The 13,883-nt window shown below is 36.9% G+C and overlaps 1 protein-coding gene across 1 annotated transcript in view; it reads left to right on the plus strand.

The window, feature by feature from the left end:
- The window catches only part of ENPP1 (ectonucleotide pyrophosphatase/phosphodiesterase 1), a 68,201-nt gene that overhangs the window by 14,428 nt on the left and 39,890 nt on the right, over positions 1 to 13,883 (plus strand). The window contains exon 2 of the mRNA XM_012723700.1: positions 12,867 to 12,939. Coding sequence (XP_012579154.1) covers positions 12,867 to 12,939 — 73 coding nt within the window. The remainder of the gene's footprint in view (positions 1 to 12,866; positions 12,940 to 13,883) is intronic.

The raw sequence follows: 13,883 nt of genomic DNA on the forward strand, positions 1-13,883 counted from the left end.
GTGTTGCACATATATATGTACATTAGTACTAAATTGTTTTCCTGTACTACAAAAAAAATGTTTCAGATTTTCAAATTCCTCTTGTCCTATTTCCTGTCATCCCCTCCAAATTTACTGATATGTTGGATGATATAAAACTTGCATATATAATCAAAAGCCTATATAAAGTTTGCACCCACTCTGCATTTACCAAAGAAAGGACACACATCACACCACTCATATCCTTACATCATCATGGAGTAGTGTTCAGGCATTTCCCCTTTTCTAATGAAGTGATGAAAAGAAAGGTCATTACCTCTGAGTGAAGCTGATCAGTTAGGCATTTTCAGCCGAGTGGTCTCAGATTGCTGTCATTGATCACTTTACCCTGGGGAAGATTTAGGCATATAATCTAAAGAAAGAGAAAAGCAAGCAAGTTCCTTTGTGAAGTCTGGGAGCCATCTTAGTATTACTGACTTGATAAATTCATCTCTGTTCAGCATCTTTCTTTTTTTTTTATTTTAAAGATTTATTTATTTATGCATACAGAACTGGGATACAGGCCAGAGGTGCAGGGGCAGTGAGAGGCTTCACGAAAGACAGAGTGGGGAGAACAGGCCAACTGACAAAGTACACTGCTGAGTGGAGCAGCAGGCGGGTCAGGAGAGGTCTGCCAGCCATGTGGGTCACCTCCGGGGCGGGGATCGAACTGGCAATGAAGTGGCTATGGCTCACTTGCAGTGCTGTGTCCTAACTTGTTGTGCCACCAGGGAGGGCCCTCTATTCAGCATCTTTCAATAGCTCCACAGACTTGAAAAACCTCTCATTATTTTTGATGGATCAGGAATTTGGAAGCAACTTGGCTGGGCAGGTGTGGTTCAGAGCCTCATACAGTTACTGTCATATGTTGATGGACTTGCAAACCTTTAGAACGGCACCTTGAAGAGCTGGCCAGGGATATGTTGCCCATTTGACGTAGTTTCAGATTCTCATCTAGTTTAGAAAGACCATGTGGTTTTTATACCTGGGATAATTTGAGTTTACTCACGGTTATAGCCTCTGAGTATTTGCTCACATGGGGATGAAGTCTTTTAAGAGCAAGTCTCCCAAAGATGGATCAACATAATTTTAGAATAAGTGAGAAGTCTTTTCATTTCTTTTTCATTTTTACCATAGTATGCTGTTTATTCACTTGTTGATTAACATAAATTCAGTTTATTAGCATGCTTTTTTATTATAAACAATGCTACAGTAAATACTTCTGTCATTGAAATTTTCTATCAATTAAAATTGCAGGAGTGGAGGATATGCATAGTTTGAATTTAGATGAATTCATTTAAGTTACCTTTAGATCGGAACTTATACTTCCATAAATACAGGTGTGAAAATAACAGTTGCTCCTCATTTTCTTGTCCATATTTGCAATTTTTAATCATTCGAACATTTGTCAAGTTCATTGAATAAAAAAAGGGGCTCTTTGATTTATAGTTTTCGATTTTTAGTAAGGATAATATCAAATTTCCGTGAACTGCTTTTCTTTATACAGCTAGGTTACTTTTGGTATTTTAAAATTTAGTATATCCTTTCCTACTTGATTATTATATACTCATCATCAATCATGAGCCCTAACCTTTGTCATGTACTGACAATGTTTTTACCCTAATTGTCCTACTCTAACTTTGCTTGTTGTAGATATGTTTTTTTTTAAATTTGTTTTATTTTTTGTTTATATTTTCTACTATAATTTCTGGATTTTGTACAGTGCTTATAAAGGTGCTCATCACCCCAAAATTATAAAAATACCTGCTTTCTAATACTGCGCCATTAAACATTTACTTCTTCATCATCTTATTATGTTAATCAAAAAAGATAAAAATCCAGTTTACCAAGTACTTTACTGTGTTCTCAGTGGAGTGCTCTTCAGTAGATTGCTTTTCTTAAGAAGTTGAAGTAAATCAGAAGATTTTATAAATGACCACAAACAGTATTTTGTTATGCTCAGTCTATTGAAGACAGAAGTCAGTTAAATAAGTGATCAGACCACAGTTGTCAATTTCAGTGGATGAAAACGGGGCTCTGTTTAGAGTTGCTATATAGAAATGTGTGATCACGTGTGGACATCACACATTTGTGTGTGTAAACAGAAGCTCTAGTGACAGGAGGCTGTATTTGAGAGTCATCTTGTAGCCTTAGAGTGATTCTTGTTTTTATTGAGGTGTTTTCTATTACTGACCTTTTTTTTTATTCAAAATTAGAATTCACTTTAGTAAAGTCTATTAAACTCAGCCTGCTAATGATCTTCCCCGCTGACTAAACTATGAGAACTATTTGCCATTTTAGAAAGTGCAACAGATTCATGGCACTAATTCCGATATGACTTAGAAGCAAGTATTGTTTGAATGATGGCCTTCATCCAGCAATTCTGTTAATCATTATTGTAAAAAAATGCATTGATGGCAGATTCTTCGTAAGTCAACCAAACTGTGATTTGTCTGTGCAACATGTGTTCTGTGGACTACCATCTTAACAGTTCTCATTTTAACATAAGTAGTTTCCCTTTTATGTTTGTGCTTCCCTGAGCTCTTCCCTGAGATTCCTTTCATCCACAGAAGAGAGGGTTTCTCTGAGCGGAAGGGCAGTAGCCTATCACCCAGCTTGCTTGAAATAGACATCCTGGAAGTCTTCCGCGGCTGAGTCTGACCTGTGTTGCTACTGTTTACCTTACTCTGTGGCATTGCAGAGCCCAACTCACCACAGTGCTTCTGTCTGTCGAGTCATGGCCTTCTGTTTGGTCCTTCATGCTGCCCTTACAGTCAGTGACAGTCAGTGATTTAGAAATAAATGGCCTTGTCATCTGAAACTCTGTGATTTTTTTTAATCATTTGATCTATGCAGTTATTAATGATTAAAACTTCATAAAATGACCCTTCTGTTACTCCTTCATTATGGCACCTCTTTTTCCTCTGTCATCTTTGGCTTACACTAGTCACAGGTTGATAGATACTAATACAGTGACTTCTGTGACCCATAATCGAACCTGTTAATGAGATAATAAACTATTCCTATAATTACTCAAGCTGATATACTTATGAAGATAGAGGATATTCTGCTTAAGACAGTTATGAGATATTCCCTGGAGCAGTACAGGCAGACATTTGTATTCTTAAATTGAATTTAATAAGGTTGAGCATGGCTTAGAGACAGAGATATAAAAGATATCTTTTTGAAAACTGTCACATATTGAAAATAGACAAAATTTTAAAGTCATATTAACCCTCTAAGAAGTTGTGTATGCTTTTATACCTTATATATGTATTACACTGTAAATGCATTATCTAGGGGTAATGTTGCATGGCATTAGAACAATCTGTCAAGGATACAGTCTTTGTGTCATTATGGTACATTGCCCACATATAAGATATACACAAGTTTAACCTCACTTTACCTTAAGCTGAGACAATGGTTCAAACTTGAAGTTCCCCCATGTTCTTGACAGAAACAAATGTAAATGTTTCTGGAGGAAGATGTATTTATTTTATGCATTAAAGAATTCCAATATTTTTAACATTAATGAACAGAACCCAGTGAAAAAACAGCCGGGCATAAAATGGTACCATGAGCAAAAATTAGTAGGAATACTACACAGCAGGAGGCAAGCAGTTACCTTCATGATTGCAAACTGCGTGATGATTCTTAAAGAAAATATGGAAGAGTTAATAGTGAATTGGAAGGACAAAGTCTTGTGTTTTTTCTGTGAAGTGTGCTAGATTGTGTTTTCTGCACTATCTCCAGCTCACTATTTCTGCTATCTGCTATCTCTGTGCTGCTAAGCCTAATCTCTGAATTAATTTTATTCATTTTATTTGGTTCTTTAAAAAACTTTCTAGATTACTTCGTATCATTTACTGTTTTCTGCTATTATTAATCTTTTCTTATTTTTTTATTTGTATACTCTTTGAAGAGATGACAGTTTTTTTTTTTTTTAGAAATAATGAAGGACAGTAATCCTTAAATTCAAGTGATTTAGCAAATCTTAAACAAAAAAGCAAAAGAAATCTATGTCTGTGTGTGTGTGTGTATGGGAAGGGGCAGAGAGCAGACTAACACTGTGGAACACAAAGGTAAAAATAAAAAAACTTAAAAGATATTGGAGATAAAAGATTCTTTACAAAAAAAGTGAGAAAGACTAATAGATGAATTCTTAACAGCAATGATTAAAGCATCAGTATAATGGCATATTCCTTGCATTTAATAAAAATAATTGCTAAAATGGAATGTATATCCAACAGAAATATCTTTCAAGAATGATAAAGAAAAATATAGATTTACAAACTACTGAGAAAATCTTCCATCAGAAAAATTCTAAATATATACTTTATATGGAAGAAACTGATTTTAGATGATGGTCAAGGTTCAAAGAAAAAATGCATTACAAATAAAATTGCAAAGGGTAAGTATAATTGCACTTATAACAATAATGTCTTAGGGATTTGAAAGTTAGAATACAATTAATATTCAAAGAAAGTCTTAAAAGCTATAACCTAAGCATCCATATAAAAAAAATTAGTGGAAAACCTAAAAAAAATTAAATCTGCAATATGGAAAAAAAGAAAAAAGAATTATATTAGAAATTAAAAAAGGACAAAAATATGCTACTGCCATGAAAAGATAATAGGGTCTATTAAAACTACAATATACCTATAAATTTGAAAAATTAGGGCTCTCCCTGGGCACAATGGGTTAAAGCACCACATTTGAAGCTCTCTGAAGCCACTTCAGTATGAGTTCAATCCTCAGCTAGGGAGTTGACCCACATGGCAGCAGACCTCTCCTGACCCATCCACTGCTCTCCTCAGCAGTGTATTTCAGTAGATCTGCCTGTTCGGATCCCCACTCTGTCTCTGGTGAATCCTCTCACCCACCACACTTGTGGCCTATACCCCAGTTCCATAAGCATAAATAAATAAATCTTTAAAATTTTTTTTTGAAAATTATATAAAATAAAAAAGTCCAAGAAAAATGTAATTTGTCAAACCTGACCCAAGAAAAATTAGAAAATATAAATTATTTTATAACCCTTGATTAGATTGAACCAGAAATCAATAAACTTTTTTGTGTAGATATTTTAACATCTACTCACTAGTGTGTGCTATTGAATCTCCAAGGAAAAACTAACTCCAGTCTTATACATCTTTCCTGCTTATGCATTGAAGTTAGGATAGTCTTTCACTTTAAGAAACTTTCATCATTGGCATTTTAAAATCTTTAATCATGCAAATAAGTATGAGCCTTCTTTGATTTTTTAAATTATGGATAATACCTTTCCGTTTGAAGATTTGCATACATCTTCTTGAATCTTATTGAGGATGTAAATTAGAAGTAGATTTGTTTTTAGTATTTTTTTCTCTTCCTCTTTTTTTCCTTTGTGCCTATTTTAGATCTTTTTTTTTCTGTTGAACTGATACGGTAGGCTGACCTCAAATGACTAGTGAATCATGTTTGCTCATTTATACTTAATAATGAGGAATTAAGGAGGAGGTTTCTTTCCTATTGTGCTGAAAATTCCTAAAATGCCAGAAAGAGAAAAACTTTATTCTGGTTACTAATACCCACACTAGCTCCCTGTATACTGATTCTGAATGTACATGGGTTCATAGTGGAAACTTTAGAAAGTAAAGGTAAGTACTATGAAATAACAAAAAAATCATTTATAAGTTCATCAGAGACAAAATTCTATTAAATAGAATGTAAAATCAGTATCATATTGTCCATTCTTAATATAGTTTACAGTTTGTACACAGCAATGTTATTAAATATTCTACTTAGTACTCACTGTTCGTGACTGCATAATATTCAATCATGCAAACAGTCCCTATTGTCTTTGGTCATTTTTATATTGTTGCACATTAAGAGCTGTTACATAGCTATAACTAAAATTTCCATTACCATCCTTCCCTGAAAAATAAATGTATTTTGCCTTTGTTACAGTTTTTTGAATAGATTTTCTTTATCACTGGATGGAGTTCAACTACTGTTTAAAACAGTATCTGTAGAATTTACCACTCCTCTCAAAAGAGAGAAATGTTAATATATAGATTTATAGCATTTCTTTTACAAAAAAATAAAATCAACGTCTCATACTTAGCGTAAACATTGATGAGATTGTACTATGACTCTGGAAAAATCTTAAGGACTGAGTGGATATTTCTAATAGGGAGTGTCATTTGTTGAACACCTTTGTGTTCCGGTCACCATCTAGACACATACTGTGAAACAGGTGGTAATTGCACAGAAGTCACTAGAATGTAAGCTTTCTGAAAACACTGAAATTATTTTGTTCACTGGTGTATATCTCTGATGATTAACCAGTCTTGAGATATAGTAGGTTCTCAAGAAGCATTTGTTGAATGCTGAAAACATGAACTGCTGGAGTTGGGATTTGAACCCTACTCACTTTGAAGCACTTTCTACTAGGCAGTTTTGTGTTTCACTGAGAGGCCAAGTATGAGATTTTCCTGTAAGAGTTGTGCTTGTCTATTACCTGCTGTCTCTTTTGTCCATTTTCTTTTATCGGTTATATAAATTGCTTCACATGAAATGTGACTGGTATTTGAGAGAATCATCATCAATTAAATCACATGTAATTAAAATGATACAGAAGGTATAAAGGGCTGAGTAAAAATTAGAACATTTTCTTTAAAATGTTCATTAAGGTCATTTAAGCAGTTATTCTAACTTCTACTTTCAACTTTATAATTTTTGAAAGTTCTTGAGGGATGTCATTTTATCTTTGAGTCTTCTTTTGACTTTCCTGTGGGAGTTTCTTGACAGTGGATTTATTGCATTAGGATTTAATCTTCATCCTCTAAGAAGAGAAATCCCCTGAAGATTCGCAGCTGTGCACTGATATGAGTTCTCACAGAGTTGTTTTTAGAAAATATGCAGCTTTATTCAAAGGTCAGAGACCTAGTACAATGTGGTCAACTAATTATCTTCACAATGGATGGACATTTATATTCCATTTGAACACCAAATTCAACAACATATCGCTAAAAAAATGATGTATATTTATTGTTGGCATCCTTTGAGAAGAGCAGACACAAAGTCCCTTTAACAAACTGACTTTCCCAAGTTATATGAGGAAAGGTGGGAAGTTTATGGATTCCCCTGAAATTATGTCTAATTAAACCACAACATACTGATTTTCAGCTCAACAATTATATGTTGAATGTCTGCCATATTTTAAGTACCATGCTTGACCTGTAAAACACAGAGATGAGTAAATCATGCCTTTTTGGAATTCTCAGTCTATTAGAGACAGACAGATAAACAATTTCTTTTATTGGGGTGGGGAAAGAGCTCAAGGAGCACAGAGAATCTCCTGAGAGAAGAGAGGCAGGTAAGTCTAAGCCTTCATTTCACCCCTGGACCTCAGCTTTCCTTAACACGGCCAAAGTGTCTCTACACTTGTCAGCCTAATCATGTCACTTCCAAGCACCTCAACAGCTCTCCAATGACTGACTCTAAAGCCAGAATCCCCTTTGAGCCCTTCCTGTACCCCTCTTCTGCCCAATTTCTTTGCAGTCCAACTGCCTGAGTTCAAATCTTGCCCATGGTGCTGCTTATCAAATCTGTGATTCTGGAAAAGTTACTAACCTCACAGCATCTGTGTTTCATTAAACTGGATTAATCACAATAATCTATCCTAATATTATTGTGAGGATTAAATGACCTGATGTAAACTCTTAGACAAGTGCCTGGTACATAGAAGCACTGTGTAGATGTGATTGTTCTTGTGTTATCATTGTTTTGTTTCTCAGATGATTCGTTTTCTTTAATTACTTGCTTTTGCATAGAAGCACCATTGCATATATCATCACTATGTAGCTTAATTCTTCAGTTTGTTTCTCATTGCTTTTAATCTCTTTCATCCACAAATTCTAGAGTTGCCATTGCCCTGAGTAGATTGTAAACTCTGAGATTAAAGTTGCACCAAATCTTTCTTTTAAATTTTTTTGTACTTCTCCATCGAATCTCAATACAGTGCATACTGCAAACATTCAGACATTTGTTCATAGAGGAAGAAATCCCCTGTTCTCCAAATGTCTGTGAAGCCTTTAGCAGCCAGATCCACTTTCCTTTCCACTGTGCTGTTAGCTTGTTAACTTTTTGATTTAAAATTTTTGTGCTGTACCCCTTTTCCAGTTGCTTGGATATTCATTCATTTTAATGTCCATCCCTCAACTTTGTTCTCACTTTCAGGGAAGGAATTGTTTTTGTATTTCTAGTCTTTCTTATGTGCAATAAACAAATATGTTTGAATGAATGTTAAAGATTAAAGCATGTTATAAAACTACCACATTATAAAAACACCGTTACTAATGAAGACTTGGTTAAAAAAAAAAATCAGCATGCCTTTTTTGAAGCTTAACAAAAAAGTAAAAACCAGGCATGTCATTATGTGTGCTTTAATGGTTACCCTCTAAATAATTGCTTACCACTAAATTGTTCTATAGCTTTCTTCAAAATGAGACTTGCTTGTAATAGAGTTGCTCACAAGTTTTGTTGAATATGTAGTAAGAAGAGTAAAATTATTTGTAATACATTTTCATGACTGAATTTCTTAGTCATGAGAAAATATGTATTTTTAAGTCAACAAATTTCAAAATATGAATAAACTTTCTCTGAAACCAGTTTCAGACTTATACTTTTAATTTCACTTCCATTCCAAACTATCCCACTTCTGAAAACTCAGACTCCGAAATTTCTTTTAGCGTTTATAATTTCTGCTCCCTCTCTCCCTTGTTTCTACTCCCTCGGCCTCCACATCTTGTCTTTCTTCTCCCAGTTCTCAGTTCAAAGGCCCATGTCCACCTGGGTCCTCACCCCGCTGAGTCCTTGCAGCCACCCCGGGGCCCTCTTGTTGCTTCTGTGCTGTTTTCTTTACCCGCCCATCTCCCCACACTATGTGACCGCTTAAGCCCCCCACCCCCTCACCCCCTGTTCTGCCATTTCAGGCACTTGGTTGCATCTCAATCTATGATCTCAGGTTGAACTGAGCTCCCAGAGCTTGCCTGTCTCTTCACTATTCCTTTGTGGACTCAGTCCTCACTGATTTACCACCATCTCTCACAAGTAAGCTCCCCATCACTTCAGAGCCCCACAGTGAATTCTCCTGTGATGGAAGAGCTTCGTCATCAGCTGCTGCTAGTTGCCAATGGCCACACCTCAGGTCTTTATTTTCAGATTTCTGCATCTTCCTTTCAGCCCTGTTCTGACACACTTACCCCTGATGATCCCTTCATTTTACAGATGATACATGCCTTACTAAGTCATTTTCTTAAAATGATTTTAGTTGTTTCTCCTTTTGTGTAACTCTCTGACATGAATTATTCCAGTTAGCATAGTTTAATTAAATCACAAAAGCTACTCAACAACATGGTTCATTTTCAGTTATCAAGGTTTATTAACTAAGGAAATGCATGAAGTATTTACTTTGCTGCTGACTTTTCAGTTGACAAATCAATATGTAGATAGCATGTGTTTTGTGGTCAGTGACCAACTTGGTTCCTTTCTAAGTCTGTGGTGATTGGTCATTTTGTTCTTTTTTTCAATTCCAAGCACAGAGAGCAAAGCTTCAAGTAGTTTTGCTTCTTTGTCTTCCACTAGTACACCTACATGTCATTTGATAGAAGTGAATAACGAGATGAGAGAATGGACTGATAATGATGAAAATACAGTGATAATCCTGGAAGGGAGATCCAACTCAACTGTCAACAAGGAAATGTTAACAGAGTTATTGTTCAATAGATTCTTGGTACTTGGCCATAGAAACTTTGAGAAGGAGAGTTTCTTCCCGTGAATGAATAGCATGATTGTGATGAAAGCGTAAAGGTGTCCTAGAGGGAGTGCCATTGGCACAAAACTTATACTGAAGGAATTGTTGGAGATGTTTCATGATATTGCAACTGTTACAGAGCAGTGAGTGAGAGGCACCCCTGAACCCACAAACCTGCCTGCTCTAAATAGGTTCTGCCATCTGCCACATCAAGACAAGACATATAAGACCTTTAATGGAAGGGAACTTTAATACAATTAGTGTGCAGTACAAAAGATCGCAATACAGAAAAGATGTAGAATATAGTTTCTAAATCAAACACTCAAAGTTACCCATACCCTTGTGGGTAAAATTTCATCCAAAAGGAACTGGCCCAAAGCAAGACCTGAAAACCTGTTCAAATCTAAAGTACCTTCTGGAGGGGGCCCAGGGAAAAGGGTCAGACATAGGCAAACAAGTCTGGGAGGAAAAGAGCAAAATCAATATAAACATTGCCATAGTCAACCTACCCATGGGTCTCTCAGCTACATCTGTTTCAACCAGTCCAGAGCCAAGAAGCAAGTGCAGGTACTTCCACATGTCTCTCATCCATGTGCCTCCCTCAGGTCTCCTTCTGGCTCTCCATCCTGCTTCCTTCCTCTTTAGTCTCCTCTCCAGATCTTTCTCTGCCCTGCTTAGCTCCATCCTCCCTCTGGGTTGGGTAGGAAACCTGGAACTTCCCCTTTTCTTGGGGACCACCTTGTTACAAAACTACAAAGGTTAAAACATTGGGAACTGATCTAAATTTAGGAAGGTCACAGTTTAATATGGCCTAGACAAGATTCTCTGTATTCCAAGTTATATGAGGAAAAGACAAAGCATTGTTCAGACTATTCTTGGTAATTTTCTCACAAATAAAACTTCAATTCTCCAACTTTTAAATGACAGTAAACTAAATACAGATTAGTTTTATTTTCTCTATATGTTTATATTTATAATAAAAGAGTTTTTAATGTTTTGATAAGTATTTAAAAATAATCCTTCCATATATGGTTGTTTCAGTTTATACCACCAAAGGTCTAGGCAATCTATGTTAGTACTCTTCTGATTTTTTTTTTAAAGATTTATTTGTGCATACAGAACTGGGGTACAGGCCAGAGGCTCAGGGGCTTCACCAGAAACAGAGTGGGAAGCAGAACAGGCAGATCGACGAAGTACAATGCTGAGGGGAGCAGCGGGCGGGTCAGGAGAGGTCTGCCACACCATGTGGTCACCTCTGGGGCAGGCGGGAATCGAACTCATGCGGACGTGGCTTTAGCTTCTCAGTGCTGTGCTTTAACCTGCTGTAGAAAAGGGAGGGCCTTTTCTGATATTTTATTTACCCTTATTTACTCTTCTTCTGATGGGTCCCTTTTTAAAAAAAAAAATATTTTATAAATTTTTAAAAGATTCATTTATTTATGCTTACAGAACTGGGGCACAGGACAGAAGTGTGGTGGGTTAGAGGATTCACCAGAGACAGAGTAGGAACAAAACAGGCAGATATACTGAAGTACACTGCTGAGGGGAGCAGTGGGTGGGTCAGGAGAGGTTTGTCACGCCATGTGAGTCAACTCCTTGGCCGGGGATTGAACTCACGCTGCAGTGGCTTCAGAGAGCTTCATAGTGCAGAGTTTTAGCCCGTTGCACCACCAGGGAGAGTCCAGGTCTCTATTTTAATGGATATTTATGCACTTAGTTCTTGTTTTTCTAAATACAAGTCTGACTTTGATGTGGTTGCATTTTAGAATCATTCTACTTTTAACTCGCCTTTCCTTTCCCTTCACTTTCTTCTGAAATAAACTAAACCTGCTCCTTTATCCTCACTTGCTTTTTGTGTAGTGACTTGAGGACAAAGGTCATATCTGTTTTGCTACTGACTATACAATATCTAGCCTGGAAACTTAGAATCTTTAATATATCTGGTTCTTGGTGCATTTTTGTTGTTGAATTGCCCTATAAATTGACCTAGAGAGTTGTCAAGAAAACTCTATTCCACTACACAATATTGAGGATTTCTTTTTGTGAATTATGATGCACCTTTTTTCTTCTAACTCACAATCAAAAGTTTTGTTATTGTTTTAGGAATTACATATTATATCCAGTTGCTTAAAAATGTCTCTATTTAAAAGAATAGAGATGAAGAAAATGGTAATCTAGAACTGGAAAGTTCTTTTAGACATCTATATCATCCAAACTTTGAATTTTATAGGTGAATAATCTTACATTTAGAAAGTTTACATGACTTGCCCCAAGTTACCCAACAGTCTCTCATTACATTTGAACCGAGGAGATAGCTCTCTAAGCTGGTCCAGTGCTCATTTTTGAAAACTGCCTCACCGTGTCTATGAGGACAGTGTTTAGGCTTGAGAGGTTAAACTGTTAAGAGTCCTCTAGGGCTGGTGGCGCAATGGATTGAAGTGCAGTACTAGGAAGTCTGCCGCAGCTGCTAGGCACAAGTTCCATCCCTGGCCAGTGGGGAGATCCACATGGTGAGGCCAATCTCTCCCGACCCGTCCCCTGCTCCCCTCATCAGTGGACTTTGTCTGCTGACCTGTTCTGCTCCCCTCTCTGTCTCTGGTGAAGCCTCTCACCGCCCCTGCACTTCAGGCCTGTACCCCAGTTCTGTCATAAATAAATAGATCTTTAAAGTCTCATATTATCTGTTGCGGATTAACAAGCTGGAAATTGTGTCACTAAAGAGCTTATCCTGTTATAGGTTATCCTCTCCATCTTCCCAAATTATTCGTTTTTCTAACTATATTCATTTAGATCAGCTATGAGATTTCTGGCACATTGACCTTGGGATATCATAGATTTATATTCAATATCTTAATACACTTTTGTGACGTTACATACATACAGAAAAATAAAAAATTGAGCAACTGGAATTTTGCCAAGATGATGATCTATGATACCAGCTCCAGACCAGGAAACTGAGTTGCACCAGCAGTTTACAAATATTTGAATATATAAAGCACCTGAAGAATTGAGAGGGCATTGACGCTAATTGTCTTTGTTCTTCCCACAGGTTTTGTCAGTTTGTGTGTTAACAACAATCCTTGGTTGCATATTTGGGCTGAAACCAAGCTGTGCCAAAGAAGGTAATCGTATGTGTGTGTGTGTGTGGTGTGTTGGAGTGATGTTTATGTCCTAATCTTATAGGTAATTCATAGATACTGCTCATTTGATGCTGGTTTGAAACCCCTTAAAGGGTACAGGCCAGAGGCTCAGGGGCGGTGAGAGGCTTCACCAGAGACAGAGTGGGGAGCAGAACAGGCAGATCTGCGAAGTACACTGCTGAGGGGAGCAGTGGGTGGGTCAGGAGAGGTCTGCCGCGCCATGTGGTCACCTCCGGGGCAGGCGGGAATCAAACTCATGCGGAAGCGACTTTAGATTCTCAGTGCTGTGCTTCAACCCGCTGTGCCACCAGGGAGGGGAGGGGACCCCCCCCCCAAAGCTTTTTTACTTAGACATTTCATATTATGGGCTTACATGCAAAATTTCATCACTCTTAAAACAAAGACGGGCCATAAAAAACCAGACAAAAATCAATGAAACAAACCAACCCACCAAAACAATGAGAAATAAGAACAAAGAAACAGGCAAGCAGATGTAGTTGATGGTTTTGGTGCTGCTCTCCTGGATCCCTCTCACCTTGCTTCCCCCAGGGGCCCTAAGACTCTCCTTGTCCCCAGGGAGTTAGTTGTTGAAGCAGCCCTGGAGGTGCCTAGGTGAGCAGTGAGCATCCCTGGGCAACCAGAAATATCACTACATGCTCTTACAGGTTTTTAAATTGTGGCTATTGGGTGATTTCAAGCAATAGTGCTATTTTAAGCTTCTATATAAATGCTTTTCTTTATATCACATGCAGAAATCTATCTAGCATTGACAAGATTCTATAAATTATATAATCTGAACCACAGTATATTTTAGTAGTCATTTTTTTTCCATTTAGAGGTTTTTTTCCCTCTATAAAATCATTGATGATCATAGGGCACTCAGTTTTGAAAATTTAACAAACTATTTTCCTGTTTGACTAATTTGT

The sequence above is a fragment of the Condylura cristata genome, unplaced genomic scaffold (assembly GCF_000260355.1).
Source record: "Condylura cristata isolate star-nosed mole 26May11 unplaced genomic scaffold, ConCri1.0 scaffold00001, whole genome shotgun sequence".
In the NCBI taxonomy this organism is placed as follows: domain Eukaryota; kingdom Metazoa; phylum Chordata; class Mammalia; order Eulipotyphla; family Talpidae; genus Condylura; species Condylura cristata.